Genomic DNA, 18276 nt, shown 5'->3' on the forward strand with positions numbered 1-18276 from the left:
ACACGCCTTATTTATACTTCATCTATGCCAGCTTCCATGCAGTGGATGCCTTGCTTGTCTAGGGCAAAGCTGACGTTGCCTGTCCTGGCTTCTTCTCACATTTCATGCTCCTCTTTGGATCCACTAGGAGAGGGAAATGTAACCCAAAAATCAAGAAACAAGTCAATGATTCTCATGGCTCTCCAATTCTTTCAATGTCCTTCTCAAACTGTGATATGATCCTTACCTGCACTCTTACTCATGACTTTAATATACCCAGATACAAGTATAGATGAACTGGGGAACAAAAGTCTGGGGAACCCAGATCAGGGCCTGTTGAAAACTCAAACCTAAGGCATGTCATGGTGGATTACAGAAATATTCCCATCCCTCCTCCTTCTTTTAATTTCAAAGTATTTTAGTTATAAACAAACTATTCCAAACTACTGATTTAGTTGGAATGGTTATTATATTCTATTAGCGGTTTCATGCCACTTTTATTTATTTAAGCTCTGCAGGTCAGATGTGATGGAAATGAGGGAAGTTCTGTATCTAAATGGAGTCAACTACATTTGACAAACTCAAAGACAGTGTTTCTTCCCCTGGGCGACCCCTGAAGCAGCCGTGACTTTACGCCAGAAGCACCCACCTCTCACCACGTTGGAGGGCAGCTTCTGCCAGTTCAGCTTCTTCATTCTCAACGTCGGCGTCTTCATCGTCTTGTGGGGAGGCCTGCCCGAGCCAAGAGGACAGCTGAACTGGGAGGCCACCACAGCTTCTATATGATCTCCTGCCATGCCGGGCAGAAGGGGTGGGGGTGGAGGGATGCCCTCCATGCCGGGCAATGGGGGTGGGGGTGGAGGGATGCCCTCCATGCCGGGCAATGGGGGTGGGGGTGGAGGGATGCCCTCCATGCCGGGCAATGGGGGTGGGGGTGGAGGGATGCCACCCATGCCGGGCAATGGGGGTGGGGGTGGAGGGATGCCCACCATACCAGGCAGCGGGGGTGGAGGGGGCGGGATGCCACCCATGCCGGGCAATGGGGGTGGAGGGGGAGGGATGCCCACCGTGCCAGGCAATGGGGGTGGAGCAGGGGGGATACCCTCCATGCCAGGCAATGGGGGTGGGGGTGGAGGGATGCCAGGGAGTGGAGAGGCTGGAGGTGCATTCATCGTGGGGGACGTGGGGGTCACAGCTGCTGTGCCAGAGGGTTGGGGCAGAGGTGGTGGGGGTGGAGGTGCTGGGGCGGGAGCAGTGTTGGGGGGAGGGTTAGATGTCTCGGGCAAAGCAGAGCAGGCTGTGAGCTGGGAGGATGAGATCTTTTCGTTGGCGGGTGGCCCTGAGGGAGTTGCTGGTGCCTTGGAGGGGTTTGATGATCCTGCTGGGCTCTGAGCTGCATGTGCACGTGGTTCTAGCTCAGCCTGGATGCCTCCATTCGCACTCCCAGACAGCCGGTTTTCAGCTCGTTTTTGCTTGTTTGGATGCTTCTTGATAGATAGCAGCCTCTCAATGACTTCTTCAACTGTGTTCCCTTGGACTAGAGACATGAGTTGGGGTCAGAGAAGTGGATGGGGCCGAAAGGTTGGTTCATGCTATTCAACCTTCACCAAGCAGCAGATCTGGAGCCACAGAGCCCACTCCCTGGTGTCACTGAGCCCACTGCCTGGTGTCACTTTGCCCACTCCCTAATGTCACTTTACACAACTGCACTTTTAGCTTCCGGGCAATTTCCTTCCCATGGTCCTGGCCCACAAACACTGTTTTGAGCATGCCTGCCAGTAAGACTAGGCAGCATCAGCGGCAGGATGCCAATGAGGACAGATTCCCACTGAGTCCCATGACCCAAAGCTCAGGGCTTAAGGATCAAAGCAAGACCGTGAATCCTGAGCCCACTGCTAAACATGGCCAGCTCTCACTGGCATCCGTATGGCTGGGGCTTCGCATCAAGACTTGACCCTATGCAGGAGGTGTAGCTTGGTCCCAGCTTCTGTTCAGCTCTTAGCAAGTCCCATAGATTATTTTCTGTGCATTTGGGAAGGACTTCTGGGGGCAGTGGATGGGACAAGGGAAAACAAGAGGAGAGTGCAAGGCTGGATGGATACGTCATTCTTACTGTCATTTGCAAGCAAAAGGGCTCTGTTCACTACCGCGTCCAAGGACTCCCACAGCAGGAGGCTGGAGTGATGAGATGGTTCCAAGTGCAGCAGACTCTGGAGGATGGACAGCAGCTGGATGGAGACCGGAGAGCGGCTCACCTGGAAGACAGGGCAGCTTTCCATCACAGCAAGACCGGTTCCAAGCAAAGTGTGTTAACTTTGCCACTGCATGACTTTGCACCCCATGTGAGGGCCTACTTACTTTATTGAAGAGAGATGAAAAGACCTCATGATGATCGTTCATGTTTATCCCATCACATATCTTTAATAATTCCTCATCATCTTCTATCTTGAACTCCTCAAATGTATCACACTGGATAAGCAGATCCTCCTCCTCTATGTCTCTGCAATATTACAGCATTCATTTTCACTGGAGAGCCCTTCACTGATTTTCAGATGATTGTTTTTGTTTTAATGGCTTTTATCTCTTTGCCTCTCAGACTCGGCCAGTCGGTGTTGAAAGTACCCAACTCTACCTTATTTATAAAGGATCAAATGCCATCAGTGCATCCTTTCTTGAACTGAATGTACCTCTTTCTACAGTCAAGACATGCAAATGAATGGGACTTTTCATGGCATAGCCTGGGCCAGTGTATGCTTTGTATGGGCTTCTTGGAGCTGTAACAACAGAGTGGCATTTCCACCTTTTGAAACTGGGCCACCTTCTTCTTTTTTTTTTTAAAGTCAAGACAAATTGAAAATATTCCAGTGATGTTTCTGTTCGAAAAACTTCCTTCTCTGTTACTCAAAACTGGATTAAAAAAAAAACCCAAATACTCTAAAGCCAACTTTTTCAGCATTCTCGAGACCACTCAGTGCAGGAACTCCACCCTTGCTAGTTGGCACTATTGAAAGATCTTCTCTTCTCTAATTTTTATGGGGTTGAACAGAGCAATTCCAGTTATGTGGATAACTGCAACTCACATATAATGCATTCTAGAATTCATCATGGGTGTTTCTGACACGACATCATTTTTAAATTAAGAAACTGTGAAGCTAGGTATGTCCATGTATGCACTAGTAAATTGTTTTAGCTGGATGCTTCTGGGACCAACACCAGCAGTGAAGGCATTTTGAATATAGCAAGCTGCTCAGTGAGCCCACAGCGTCACTTCAGGTTCAGTCTGAAACGCAGCCTCAATGAGGACGTTGCTGAGCCTTGCTCCACCTGTGCCCAGAGCCTTTGTCAACGCCATCTGTGCCAACAGCTGTCCCTGTGACACCGTGGTTGGCAAGACCATCTTAACACTGGCCTAATGCCTCTGGTTCCTGTGTAATGGGTGCACAAAAGCATGGTCCGCTCCACCCGGGTACACTTCACTTCACACAGCTGAAGGCTGATTAAGTATTAAGTTTCCATAGCTGCGTTACTGTGAATCTCATTTATAAAAGAAAATTTAAACAGTGATCCTTACCTTAGCTTGTCTAAAATATCCAATAGCTGAAGCCCTGGGAGAACAAAAAAATAGATATATTGGCATTATGACCTACCTGGTACTGATCTGTTATGATCTTTATATAATGTTATGCTCATAAACACTTTTTGCAGAGAGAAAAAGTGAAAATATCTTCAGATGGATCAGTCAGATGAACGCTGTGGTTAAATGTCCCTTGCTCTCCACAGAAAGAAATGAAGCCCAGGCTCACCAGCTCAGATGCGCACATTATGTGAGGTGAATCCTAACAACGGTACCTAGGATCCCGGTATTCAAGCAGTTGGAAAGTATTTCTGACTCACAGGGCAGCTTCAGTGGCTCATCTGAGTACACACAGGGTGAAGAAACCTTATGTACTCTTATGAGAAGTTGTAACATATGGAAATGGGGCTACATAAGATGGTTGGTTATAGAAATGTGTCAAAGAAGCTCAAGTGATACAGTGCTGCTGGGATTCCAGAAAAGATCGAAGCTATTGGAAAGCAGCACGGTCTAAAAAATCTGTTTACAGAAAGGTTGTTGAAGTACATAGAGACCAAAAGACAAAAAAAAAAAAAAAAGGAGCCTGCCTTTAATATTTGCAGTTTTGCTCCCCAGCCCTCTTTAGTCACCTTATGGATACATCTGAAAATAAACCTGCTTGGCAACTGATTTTCTCCAGAGAAAGTTAGGTGCAACAAACATCCTTACCTATGAACTCATTTCTGATTTGTGTCCTTGTTCTTAGCTCTTCTTTACCCAGTATGATGGCATTGATAGCACTCAGCAGTGTCACCATGTATGGCACGTTATCTGTGTTGGAGAGCTCGTTCATTATGACGCTGAATCGATACTGCTGGTTCTTCACACTCTGTTAATAACACAAGTGAAATTTCTGTTCAGACAGTTCAGAAACATCTACCACTTTGGTGCAGGCTCTCAGATGGAATTAGCGTCTTAAAACCTCTCAGTTTATCCCACTGTGCACAAGACAGGAAGATACAGATAAAAGCAGCACTCCCCCATCATGGAGCGGGGTCTGGTCAGCAGAGAAAGTCAGTGAAACTCCTCTTGGACTCCTTTATGCTTTCTGATAACTGATGCACCTACCTGGGCTTGTGGCCAATGAAACCCATGGATGTGGCATTATCTATTTTGCTAATCTGGTAGTGCTTTTCCTGCCAAAAGGGATCTTGTGGTTGGCAGTCATCTGTCCAGACAAGTCACAGAGCAGCACCATGGGCTTATGCTGACCAGGCCAAATTTCCTCCAGTTTTCACCTTATAAATCCCTGCCTCTCTTACCAAAATGATGCGAAATGGCCTTAATTCCCATCCCTTTTCTGTGGTACATAGATCTACCTGCATGGATCAGAGCAGAGCCGTACCCCTGCTGCAGCCCAACACTTGCCTTGTAATGGTCCAGGGCATCCAAAGCCAAAGCATGGCCATCTGATGAGTAAATGCACAGTGCAGCCAGGAGCTCAAACACTTGCTTTTTGACCATGACATTAGTTGTGTCAAGTGCTGGAGGGAAAACAAAACAAAACAAAAAAGAATTTATAATGACATTAATGTTCTGAATCTCAGTGTCTTCTGCTACATGGCTTATGACCAGTGGTAGAAAAACAGATTGAAGGAGTGGAGCCAGAAGGTGGAAGATGGGAAGAAAAATATCTCAATTTATAGATATTCCATCCCAATAGCAATATCTGGTAGTTACTTCTATTGGGAACAGTAAATGCTAGTTCAGGTACCCTATTGGCATTTTGGTGCTCCTTGTAGGTGTTCATTTTTTCCATGTACCAGTGGTGCACTACAACAGCAGCCAAGATCTCAGCACTCGCAATCACACATTTTATTTCCCATTTTCACATATGGGTATTTTCTAGAACAGCAGATGAACCATTTTCTTCAATTAATGAGTCTTATTTTTAGTGCAGAAACACCCCACATGCATATCAAGTAGGCCAATTGTTCTAACCAGTCCCCATGTATTCTCTTTTTTCCACTACTCTTTCTCTGTGAGCCCCGGGAGTTGGGAGGAGTGGATTAGACCATCTTATTTTTTCCTTTATTAGTGCACAAAGAAGCTTGACCACTGAAAAGCCCAGGGTACCGGCCTGTTTTTCACAGCACAAAAATGCCAGCTCTGTATTTCACACTAGTTAAGAAAATACAGGGTGGAGAGGAAGAAAAAGGACTTCAAAACTGAAGAGGGGGGCAAGCTAGCTTTCAGAATAAATGCATTTTAAAGAATTATTAATAAGGGTTTCTGGGCACAGCGGTGATCTCAGCTCTGTGAAGCAGCACAGAAGTTATCCTCCCAGCACCATCATCATTAAGTGCTGTACAATAAGTCCTAGGAGATGCCCTGACGAGTTTCATACCTAATGACAAGCCAAGTGAATGGCAGCAGAAAGTAAGTGATATTACCTACCATATTCTAGAAGGAACAGACTGAGCAGTGCAGAGAATGTGCTCTCTTGAGTCTAAACCATGCCACCTTCCCTCCTCTTTACAGGCTACAAGTCTCCATGCCCTTTCAATACCTCTCCCTCTGCCCTTGGGGCTCCCAAAGACTAAATAGCAAATGTCTGCTGACAGCCGAAGGGTTGAGGACTTCTCATGCCTGCGTACAGCTAAGGCTGGTTTTATCCCTGGCTTCTCAGTAAACTATGACGATATTTGTGTGGAAATAGCATTGGGTGGTAAAGGCAATGTCATTTCAAAGCAGTATTATTTTAAAGAAGAAAACAACCTCATTAATCAGTTGCCTGGTGCGAGGCAGGAGGACAAGCAACATGGAAGTTCCCCCCTGTGCCACATGTGATGAATGAAACAGGAAGATGTCTTCTCACCTTGGAAGAGTTTTCTAACGTAGCCCTCATTGCTCACAATGTATTCGATGCCTTTGTGGGAGTTCATGACCGCTCGCACACAGTTAATGCAAGTGAGCTGAAGCAAGGCATCAGAAATCCTGGCCACTCCTCGCCCGGACAGCCTGTCCAGGGCCTCCAGCAGGAGGTCCAGCCCGCACAGCTCCAGGAACTGGACCATCCAGACATCATCGCTGTTCTCCAGCCGCTTCTTCAGCCCAGAGTAGTTTACCACTGATGGCATTTGCAGGAGACGGATGCACAGCTCTGGCTCTGCATTTTCCAGGTTGGCCTCTGACTGGTCAGTCTCCTGGGGTCCGAGTTTCTCCTTCAGGGCAGCCCACTTCTTGTGGGCACCTTCCTTTTTGATTGACATCGTGAACAGTTTGTCCTGAAAGAAAATGAAAAGACAAAGTGAGAAGCTTGCCTGGACTGACGAACAACCGTCCAGCAGCCCTGGTTTTTCTCTTAGTGATTGGGATGTAAAGCTCAACTGCAGCAGGTCCCCAGCTCTCCAGCATGTAGGGCACACACTGGAACCAGTCCTCTGCTGAAGAAACTCAATATATCCCCTCCTTAACCACACACATTACATTCAGGCCCTGAAAATTGTAGAGAGACTCTTAGCACATCTAAGCCAGCAAATACAGCTTTAAAAGTAGCCAATTTACACCAGTCAATAGCTACTACCTATTTTCATGCAGCAAAAGGATAAGGTTGGAAGTCGCATTAACAGCTCTGAGCTACTTATGCCCATTATCCAGTTTAAAATCTCACTGCACTGGAGAGGCTGTGCAGTTTCTAAGCATTTGTAATGAGATGGAGAAGTAATTTTGAGCATATCCTGCTCATAAGAGCATCTGATTACCTTGTTATTTTTTGCTTTTGTTTCTTTTGACTGATGCAGAGGTTAGTTTTATAACACTCACTTAATCTTTTCCTGTCTGCTGTAATAGCAAATATGTTTGCAAAACGTGCTGCTTGCGTGTGATAACGTGAGAGCCTGACAGGTTGCAAGCGAAGGGGCAGCAGCAGGAGGCTATGGAAACAGCAGTGCGCCTTTTTGGAGATGCAGAGCATCTCTTCAAGGCCCATCTCTCTGGAGGACATGGCCTGTCTCTGCCATGCTGTTAGCAGCAAGGAGAGTGAGGAGCTGATTCAGCACAGAGAAATAGCAAAGCCAAATTTTCTGGTTTTAGGCAGGATTATTATTTTTCAGTCCCACAGTGATTAAGTTGTACAATGCAAGGCCTTTACAAAGCTGAATGCAATCGGTTTAAAGCTGAATTGCTCCCAGAGAGGACAGTTTGTCTCACAAAAGGGGAATAAACCTGCTGGACCCAAAGCCAGCCACTAACGCTAGCTCCCCTCCCTGCCACGCCACTGGGACCTCTGCTTCCCTGGGCCCACACGGGGCTCAAAATAACCTGGGGGCCAGTTGGCTCCCAAACCCCAGCTCCTGCAGGATCGAAGGAGATATGGGAGAGTCTCTCTTTCCCTTACCAGCTACAGCACAAGGGTTTCTAGCCCTGCAGCGTGTCAGGAAAAGGCTTGAAAAATCTAAACTGAGACATCTCTGAAAGGTTTTATTTGCCAGAAAGCCAAGATAAAAGATGGACCATTTACAATGGTTGGAAATAATCTCGTTATTTTAAAGCCTGCCTTGTGATTTTTCCTGGGGACTGTACTGTTGACAAAGGTCCTGGCTGCTTTTCCGCAGCAGAGCCACATGGCTTCTGGTTTACCCAAAAGTTTCATTTTGCCAGTCACCCCTTGGCAAATACACAGCCAAGAAGTTTGCTCACCAATTTGTGGCAGGCATGATATTATAGGCCTAAACATGCCTCTTGGAAAGATGCAAAGTGTGATGGGATGGGATATTTGAGAGATCCCGAACAATTCTCATGGGAAAAGGTGATGGTGGGACTCTCTGGCAGGAGCATTCAGCTCACAGCTCACAGCATCAACGGCTATGTTGAGTAAGGGTCAGAAGGTGGGGTTGTTAGCGGGATAGGGTCACAGAAAATTCTTTTAGAAAGCTCTGGAGAAACCCTCTTGCAGAGTTTCCCTTTGCTTCAGTGGGGAAAGAGCTGGCCAAGTGCCCAGTTGTTCACTGTTCTGTTATCTGAAAAAATGATGGTCACGATTGAAAAACATGAAGTTGCAAATATACCATCTGAGAACACACTGTACAGCTGAAAAAATCATAAAAAGGACCATATAAAAACCCCCAAAACCCAAACGGCAATCCCTCCTGCCAAAGTACAGGCTTGAATTTCTGAGATTTGTCATCACTGTCTGCAGCCCAGAGCCCTGACTCATTCTTGGTAAAATTCTTGTTGGAGTTAGTCACCCCCAGTCGCTCCTCTGTACCGAAGCCCAGGAATTTGGGTTAGGCTCAATGCAAAGAAAAGAAATCCTCCCTCCACAGAGGGAGAGGAGCAAAAGTGTCCTGCCCCCAGGGTCACAGCCCTGGCTATGGGTCCGTGTCCTACACCTCTCCCTGCAGCAAATTCACAGTCATGGGGCTGGAGCGGTGCTTCTAAGGAGCTGCGGTCAAATCCTTCCCCGTGCTGTGCATCGAGCCCAGCAGTCCTCTTCCAGTGCCCGGGGTCAAGGCCAGACTTTCAGCGTGGGGCAGTGCTGAGGACCATCCATCCAGGGTGCAGCACAGCTCATCCTGCCCAGCCCCGTCCTTCGGTGGCTTCCGCAAAGACCCAAGGTCCCTCAGCCTCCCACCTGGGAGGAGGAACCGACTGTCCTGGATTTTCTACTTCTGCACAGGGGATGGGGACAAATCCCAGCGCTGGCAGCGGTGGCCAAGCCCTGGCTCACTGCCTGGGACTCGTCCCTCCTCTTGGCTCTGCTGTAACCCAGACTCTTTCCTCTCCCCAAAGTGAAAGGGTGTCCCAAGCAGAAGAATCTGGTTTTGGGCCTCGCGTGCATGGAAGAGCCTCGTGGTCCTGCTGCAGGAGCAGCCGTTGGAGGAGGACGGTCCCCCCGGCTCATGTCCGGGCTCTGCCCTGCCTGGAGCTGTGCCGGGGCTCGTGCTGCTCAGCCGAGGGGCTGCAGAAGTGGCTGCCGACCACAAGCTTCCCTTTCTCTCAGTGTGACTTCTTTTTATGCTCAGTGAATCACTTTTTTCATTTGCGTGTGACTAGAGGTTTCTTATCAAACCAGATAACAAAGCAGGCTGGCTTTTTGCTCCCAGTTGTAGAAATACTTCATTAGATATCGTATCAGCTACAGAAGGTCAGAGAGATTATAATAGCATTATTGACCTTAGGCTTAGCTGATTTCTGAAAATTACACTCAACCAGTGCAACAGCAGAAAGGAAATACTGACAGAGCATCCTGTTTACCCGTGGATTTGTTCTGAATTATCCTTTCCTCCCCACCTGCTCTGCACAGATGTGAAGAGATGAGAAACAAACCCAGGCAGGTACCTCTCCAAACAGTACTGGCTTGTGTTTTTATGGACTAAGCTGAACAAATTGGATTGATTAAATACTCTCCCCCACAGAGAGTGCACTCTTTCTGTAGGGAAGAAAAGAAGATGGCTAATGTATCTAACCGTAAAAAGGGAATAAAATAAATAGGAGCTGTACTATATAAATGGAAAGGAAATAAATATGGAGGAGACTGCAGTACAATTCTGCAGATGGTGTGATAAATCTGTTTACAAACACAGATATGAGTGATATATTATGAATGCAACATCTTTCCATATTTTCCATGAAGCACAGTGTTGCAAAGCATCATCCTTAAAGGGCTGGTAGTTTCGCCTTTTATCTCTGACCACAGGAGCTTATTAGCAGGTAAATGATCTCAGCAGAGTGAGACAGATAAGGGATTAAAATGGAATGCATCTATCTGGCTGTCTCACAGAGGCCATTTAGACTGTGCTGGCTGAGGGAAGGAAAGTCCCCTGACAAAAAGAGACAAGGCGCTAGACTTGAAAGGCTGAATACGTCTCGCCACCTGCCAGTAGAAGGGCATGGGGAGCTTTGCTTTTTGCTGCCCAGGCCATAGAGGAGGCTGCGATGGTGGAAGCAATGTCCCCAGCCTCTGCGTCCGACTGTGCCTGCAGCACCCGTGGTCTGCCCTCCCATCGCGCTCGGCATCGGTGCTGGGTGCTGCTCCCTAGGGCACATCCTGATGGAGCATCTTGTGCTTGCTGCTGTGGGGACACCCACAGCCCACAATGTTCACCGTGATACGTGCAACCCTCCCCTCATCTTACTTCTCACCCTCAGAGGTTGGTTAGGCCTGTCGGGGAATGACAACTAAAGAAGCATCAATGCAAAAATACTCTTAATTTGAAGAGATTCCTTTGGGAAACATAAAGGCATCATAAAGGCTTGTCCGCTTGCACCCAGCTACAGCAACGTTATGGTTTGTGGTGCTATCTTTTCGGATCATTGGGTTTGCAAAGCTGTGATGTTCCCTCCCATCCAACCCAGTTCATAAAATTTCCTCCTCCTTTCTTTTTGAATCAGGTGCTTCCCAGATTCAGTTTTCTGTGCCCCTCTGTCCTTCAAGTCAGCTCCTAGGGAGATGACATCTGTGGGAGATAAATCAGGGCACATCAATACTTTCTCCATCCTGTGATGCTGTGTAGAACAGAGCTGCACAGCACAGCTTTCAGTCTAAATTATTACATGCCTCCAGGATGACATGGATCACAGCAAGGACCTGGGAGGACATGTCAGAAGAGCTTTCTCAGGGCAACTAAATATGATTGAGTGAAAACAAAAGGGAGAAAAATTACAGGTCAAAACCATTCTGATTTTTTGGGAGCAGACCCACTGCCCATGCTGCAGGACAGGGGGGCATGAGGGGGAACAGCAGCTCCTTGCTGCCCTTTGAAGAAGTCTGAGAGCATCCCGACACGAAGTGCTGCCCTCACAGCCGACCGCTTCCCTCCACAAGGCTGCTTGGGCACACCGCTGGCCCTTAAGAAAAGCTCTTTTTTGCTGCTCAGCCCCTCCTCCCTTCCATGCCAGTTCCTGGCACTCAGGAGCCCGTTCTACCTGGCTGACTGCTAATGATAGGTTTTGCTTCTGGATAGTTCCAGTTTCCACTCTGCCGCTGGGAATATGCCGAGCCTTTGTATTTTGCAACATGTCAGACTACTCAGTCACTAAAAAGAAACAACATCCTGGCTTTGTGCTTTCCAAAAGCACTTCAGGAAGCATGATGGGTTTGTTCCTCCTCTCCTGTTGCTTTCATTTGTACTATTGTGTTCTCCTGTGCAGCCTATGAACAGCTGGCGTACATACAGGCTAATGAAATCATCTTCCCATGCACCAAAAGAAGTGTTGGGGGGGACTCACAAATCTCTATTTTATAAACCAACCTGACCCCTTGGTGTGGGCCCATTAGCGTTGGTAGGAACCGGCAGCATGCTCAGTCTCCCAGGGAAGCTGATGGTAAGGGTATGGTGGGAAATTGAGGCATGCACACAAAAAGCACGGTTTGCTCGCCAGACCCTGCCTCAGCACGCAAACCAACTGCTGCTCCATCCTTTTTCTGCCATAGCCAGTAGCCTCAGTCGCCTTCAGATCTATGTATTCTTGATCTCCCCAGTATCAGAGGCCAGAATGAGTCATTCATGCTTAAAAAATTAAAAGGTCTTGGAATGAGGCCTAATCTTGCTCGGCATTACTGAAGAAGTTCATGAAATCTCTGGCACACTACGCTTTGCTTTGGCACAGCCCCCGTGTGAGGCAAATAGGAGCTCTCGCAAAGCAGCCCGGGTCGGCTGTGTCCTCAGAGGCACCGCACCGTTACGGGCAGTGTTTTGTCTTTAGCAAATGAGGGAGCACGGACACGCAGCCCGCTGCGGCCAGCGGGCAGGAGCTGTGCCATCCACGTGCTGGCTGGGGGTGGCACGGGGCTGGCAAGGGCTTCTTCTGGCAGAGAACTCCCAGAAAAGGACTTCAGTGCACAGACAAAAAGGACCATACTGGTATAAATGTATATGTATTTTGCCAGTACAGCTTATTCTTTTACAAAGAAAGGAAAAACACGTTGTCCTGCTTCAGTCCTATCATCTAACACTATTAGGATGCTGTGTGCCAGCACAGCTCCTCTCTGCTGGGCAAATACAAGCTATGGTATCATGTGATGCCCTGCACAAGGGGTAAATGTGTCCATTCAACATGTAGTGGCAGTGGTGGGGTTACACCAGGATTAACCATGCTGGTAAATATAATCACTGGTGCCTTCTTCCTTGCCAGTAAATAAACAAGTAAATAAATCATCAGGCTGCTATAGGTACTACATGCAAATCAAGCTCAAGTTTGATGCTCAAGGATGTTTATGTTAGGATCTTCAGTGGCACCTAAAGCCTTATTTGTATTTAAAGGTTGCACTAGCTTAGCTTTAAATGGGTTTAAAACCACTCTTTGTTACACCAGTAACACTGTCTGAAGACACTCAATAACCAAGTTACCTTAACCCGGGAAGCCAGGTTTAAATCAGGCTGGTGCAGCTGTCAGACCTTTGCTTTGGGAACGGCCACTGCCACTGGGGAGACCTGGCCAGAAGCAAGGTGCCAGCCTTCCCTATCTGTCTGAGTGCCAAATCAGCTGAACCAATTTAAAAAGCTTTCCACGGTGGGTACGAGCCCTGCGGCATCCTCGTATGCTACCACCAGACTTCGGAGGCACGGCGGATTTCGGGTTGGAGGGATGCCGGGTGGTAGCCAGCACTTGCCCCATGCAGAGGGTGCTGGCTCCCAGCTGCACTGCAGCAAATGGGGCTGCAAACGCTTCACCCTGATCTCACCAGAGCTTCATCCCCGCTGTCGTTAGCAGACCCACGGGAGCCAGCGAGGTGCCCTGACCCAGCCGGAAAGGAACGGGACTCGGGTCCGGATCCCACGAATATCCTGACGGGGTGTAAGGCGGGTCTGGAGGGCCCCCCGCTCCCTGCTCCAGTGCCCACACGCTCGGACAGAGGCAGCACATCCACCTACCAGCGATTCCAGCATCATTCAGCATTTTGGGATGCAATTATTACGATTATTATGATTTGGGGGTCATGTGAGAAGCAGAAACTGTTACCCAGCAACATGGACAGTGTGGTGGTAACTTTCTAAGACTCTCCCAGCTCCCACTCAGCGGGAAGCTGTCACACAAACAGATATTATGAGAACCAAAAGCCTTTTATTGCTTTTTTTTGTTTGTTTTTAAACACCTCCACAGGATGCCAAGAGGACAGAGAAAACAGGTAGAGGGAAGAATTCCTACCTCAGAGCTGAAGCCAAATTATTCCCTTGTCTCTCTCGCACAGAAGGGCCCTTCTCGACCGGCTGTGTGAGCCTTCACTTCCCCAGTCAGCTCATTTTCTTCTCTGCCAAGCAACCTTCAGTCAATAAAATCTAAATCCTCAAATGAGCGTGTCTGCAAATCACATGCTCTAAGAAAGTTCAACAGGATGTCGGCGTCTAATAGTATGTAAATACCAGTCTTCGGAAAGGTGCAAAGAAGTGAATTTTCTGTAGCCTACAGGGAAGGCATTTGCATGTCATTTCTCACCCCCTTCATTCACTCTTCGGAGGGTGACACTTCCCCATGGGCTGGGAAGGAGGGAGGCTTGCGCTGCATCTCCATCCGCCAGCACAAGAAAGCAGTCCTGGCATGGGGTGACTCAGAGCAGGGAAACGATCAAAGCAGGGAAATGATCTGGCAAAGGAAAGGAAAAAAAAAAAAGAAAAAAAAAAAACCCAAAGAAGGATGGCCGGGGTGGGTGGGATGGAGAGCGTGGGGGTGGCAGGCAGCAGGGACAGCCCCTTGCACCTTGCATCAGCTGCGCGGGGTTTTCTGGCTTTGTGGCACCAGGGTTTTAAACACTGCAAGATCTCAGAGGTCTTTGAAATGCTGGGAGAGCCAGGACAGCTTAAAATAATGAGGATGTCCGACCCAAGGCCGCCCAGCCCGGGATCGGCAGCGAGGAGAAGGGTGGCAAAGCAAGGGTCGGAGGGTCAGGCAGCGTCCCCCAGGCAGGGGCTCGGTGACGGGAATCCTGCTCTCACTGGGGTACCCCTAAGGTCCCACTGAGCTTCAGTCCAGCCCAGCTTTTATGGGCTGAGCAGGCTCTGAAGACTTTAAAAGCTTTTTAACAGAAAATGTCTCTGTGCCTTTCTGATCGAGATTTCACGTGGAAACTAGTTTGTGAGCCACAGCTGTAAAATGCATCCATTCAGCCTCTCGGGAGGTGTTAACTGAAAGCCAGTTATTATTAAACTGTGAATATTTCAACATGGCCCATTTTAGCAGAGACCTCCTGCCTGGCTCAGGGTAGCTGTTAGGCTTCAAATGCTGTTTTTTTCTTACTCTGTGAGGTCTCTACCCTGAATTGAACTCCCTAGATCAAAAGTTGGAGCCCACAGCAAGAGCTTTCCTGCCTTAGTGGGGAAACTCAACCCTTGTGTACATAAGCACAGCTCCACCAATATTAGAAATACACTGACCTCTCTGCCCTTTGGTCCAAATTCAGCTAGCCCTTAAGAGACGAACTTGCTTTCTAATTAAGGAAGTTTCACCATAACAATTCAATACCCAGGGAAATGACTCTGCACAGCTCCCCATCCTGCTGTAGGAAGCACTCTGAGGGTGTGTTTATACAATACAAGACAAACGTTAATTCATGATGGGTTTTACAACAGCAAATGAATGTCACTTGACGTTATGTGCACTCCTGAAGCGTAATCCGCGAATCCTCAAAAGGTCAGTCACAAATCTAGTTCTTGGGAGCAGGATGGGGCTCACACCAGGTTTTAGGGAAAAAATAAAAGGTTAAGAGAAGAAAAATTCCTGCAAAGAAAGGATTGTTGATGTTGCAAATTCCTGTCCTCGCAACCACGGAAGAAATTTAAAGGGCTATCAGCTCCCATCAGGTTTCATCTGAAGCCTGGACCCGTGAGATATGCCAGAAAGGTTTGTGTTCTTAGAAAGGCTGCATTGTCTCCCACATCAAAAATAAACAGAAGCAGACAAATTGGGCTAGAAAGCAGAAAAACCAGCTCTGGGGCTGCAGTGTCCCTCTGCGGGTCCCACGGCACATGAACAGCAGCAGCAATGGGCCGTAGCTGAGAAAAACAAGGGGGTTTGGATCCCAGCTCCTGCTCCCAGCGTGTGCATCACTTGTGCTTCTTCCAGGCGTTGGCAGCCCTGCCTGGCCGCTGCAGGCAGCTGCCCGCGCCCTCGCCACCCTCTGATGCCAGCCCGCGCGGGAGCAGCTCGTGGACACGTGGATGCTTCTGCTTGCCCCCACACCACCAGCATGTAGGGGGTTAAGGGCATAAATCCTTTGATGGATCCACCCTCTCACATCTGAGCTTCTGTCCCAGCAACTTTGCTTTCAGAGAGAGGACGAATGGTTTTCCCCCAGCAAATCAGCCCAATTTCACCCTGATTTTCTAGCAGATGATTTGGTGGTCCTCCGAACAGTAATTACATCAAAGTCAGGCAGACTAAATCAAGAGCTAACAGTTTAGTCCCACGTTAGGTAAACAAGAGCTGAGACCCTCTACAGCTCCAGTATTGCTCTGCTGCCTCCGGATCGCAGCATGGTGGCTCCTCTGCCCACGTGGCGGGTCCACAAAATGCAGGAATCCAATTAAACAGAAATAAATACACCCAATTTGCCCTTAGGAATTAGATTATTCCTGATTACAGCAATCAGTGTCTTCTTGCTGCTCTACATTTATGCGAGAAATCGGCTCCCGTGCCTGTGGCTTTTCTTGTGAGTTGTGTCAAGGATTTTGGAAAGGAGACACTCAGCTCATTTCTGGCTGGCAGAGAGAGATGCTAGCCAGAGGTCTGCTGCGATGGCTCTTTTTAGGTGATCCTGCCTAAAATGCCTGGTATCATCTGCTACTAAATTACTAAACATCAGCACAGCCAGTATTTGAGAATTACAGGTGTAATATTCGCCTCCGCATCTCTGCGACCGCCTTGTTGGGTACTGCGGCTCCTATAGAGCCAGTGAAGACAACCACATGTTTATAGGGGAAAAATTAGGGTATGGGAAAAATGTCTGGATAATTAACAAGACTCCTTCATTCATCTGAGAACTGAATTCCACGTTAGAAGGACCAGTGTCAAAGAAAGTGCTGAAAGGGCACTGAAAGGGGGTTTGGCCAGGTGAAGACAGACAAATTTAGGGGGAGAGCCCAATCCTCCCCCTGCCCACAAGGAAGGGAAGGTGTCTGGCCTTTGCAGCATGACCCTGTGCCACAGGGACAGCAGCAGATGCCAGAAGAGCTGCTGGGGAGCAGATGGGGTGGGCCAGCGATGACCTTCCCAGGCATTGGGAGAGCACAGTGAAAGCAGTGGGTTTGCTCCCTCCTCGAGGAGCAGAGACATCTGAGCATCCTCAGGAAGTCGTGGGAGCAAGATGGGAGCTACAAAGCTGACTGCTGGCTCTTCTGCTTACTGAATTTCTCTACCCTCCTTGGAGACGGACACCCGTCCAGCCCTCTTGTCACAGACCAGCTCTCTGACTGCTTTTCTGCTGAATATGTTCACTTTAGATGATGCTATAAGAAGAAGAAAAAAAAAAAAGCATTCTGAAGTAGTCTTTCTCTGATGGATACTTCAGATAATGAAAATAAAGGACTCTGCTACTGCCAGCACACGCATATTTCCGGGAACTTTGTGTTTAATGGGGTTGATGTGCTATAAACATCCAAAACATTTGCTCCGCAGCTCTTTTGGTAGGAAGCTTCTGCAACAAAAAAAACATCCTGTTTTGGGGAGGGTGCTTCCAGCCGGGGAGATTAAACCATTAACCATGAGGATCTCGGTGCTTTCTTTGGACAGGCGATGACAAAGTTTTTTGCCAAAACCCCAAACTGCACCGGCAGTTCTATCCAGAGCAAAGGGCACAGACCCATGCATGGGTTTCTAAAGGACGTACGTGCTCCTAAGCGCAGGCTGAGGAAAGAGCCTGATATTTATTCAGTTTATTTATCCTGCATACATTTATTACACCTGTGCTAAGGCTGCAGGGGAACCGCTTAGGAATTGCCAGGATGAAGGCTGCCGAGGCAGCTGAACTCTGCTCCCTTGCGCACACGCTGGTGCTGCAACAGTGAGAAGCTGTAATTACAGAAAAAAGACCATTTGAGCCCTGCCCCAGAGGGAGAGAGGCAGGCAGGTCCTGTGCAGGTTTTAGCCATACTTCTCTGGCACAGGCACAAACCCGCCCCACTTGCACAAGGATGATCTTCAGGCAGGGAATAGCTCTTCCCTGAAAACCAGTATGATGCAGGAGCTCCACAGGGGAAAGGGTTGTACGCACCACTAAGCCAAAGAGCTACTTGGATCCATATTCATGTTTCCAGACGTCTCTGCTGAAAAAAGCTACTGAGACACCAGAATGGTGCATAAGAAAGCAGCATTTTCCCAGCTTTTCTCCAAACAGGCTGCAAACACGACTCCCTCCTATTGAGATCAGCTTTTCCATTCAACCGCCGATGAATCATGGTGGCTGGTATCTCACCTGGTGAAGAGCCCAAGAGCAAACACCCTGAACATTTTTGTTCCGATAAGGCTGACCATAGCCAGGATTCCTCACGTTAAGGAGAACAGACCCAGATACTGCCAGGTACTTTCCTGTGAGCTTGTCTGAATATGAATGTTACTAAGAGTAACCAGAGAACATGCTCAGCTGCCAATTCAAGAAGTTAAGCATTTGAGCCGTTTAAAATAAATTCTTGCAGAAGAGTGGCTTAGCATGATTTCAAAACTAATCCACTCCAAAGATGCCTTCAGACTATTTTCTCTACTGCTGGGTGAAAAAGTTTGAAGTCCCTATGTTACAATGCAGTAATCTT

At 48.1% G+C, this 18276-nt stretch overlaps 1 protein-coding gene across 5 annotated transcripts in view; it reads right to left on the reverse strand.

The window, feature by feature from the left end:
• INF2 (inverted formin 2) overlaps positions 1-18276 on the reverse strand; it is a 42482-nt gene that overhangs the window by 16964 nt on the left and 7242 nt on the right. For 3 of the 5 annotated variants that reach the window (XM_069783315.1, XM_069783314.1, XM_069783313.1), the window contains 7 exons: positions 6411-6819; positions 4961-5076; positions 4262-4421; positions 3551-3584; positions 2338-2479; positions 2093-2234; positions 629-1516 (listed from right to left, as the gene is read on the reverse strand). In XM_069783315.1, coding sequence (XP_069639416.1) covers positions 629-1516; positions 2093-2234; positions 2338-2479; positions 3551-3584; positions 4262-4421; positions 4961-5076; positions 6411-6804 — 1876 coding nt within the window. In that variant the 5' untranslated portion in view covers positions 6805-6819. Of the gene's footprint in view, positions 1-628; positions 1517-2092; positions 2235-2337; positions 2480-3546; positions 3585-4261; positions 4422-4960; positions 5077-6410; positions 6820-13684; positions 14142-18276 lie in introns of those variants that run through there. The other 2 variants (XM_069783316.1, XM_069783317.1) reach the window with 2 other exon arrangements.

Source organism: Haliaeetus albicilla, chromosome 5 (assembly GCF_947461875.1).
Source record: "Haliaeetus albicilla chromosome 5, bHalAlb1.1, whole genome shotgun sequence".
NCBI lineage: Eukaryota > Metazoa > Chordata > Aves > Accipitriformes > Accipitridae > Haliaeetus > Haliaeetus albicilla.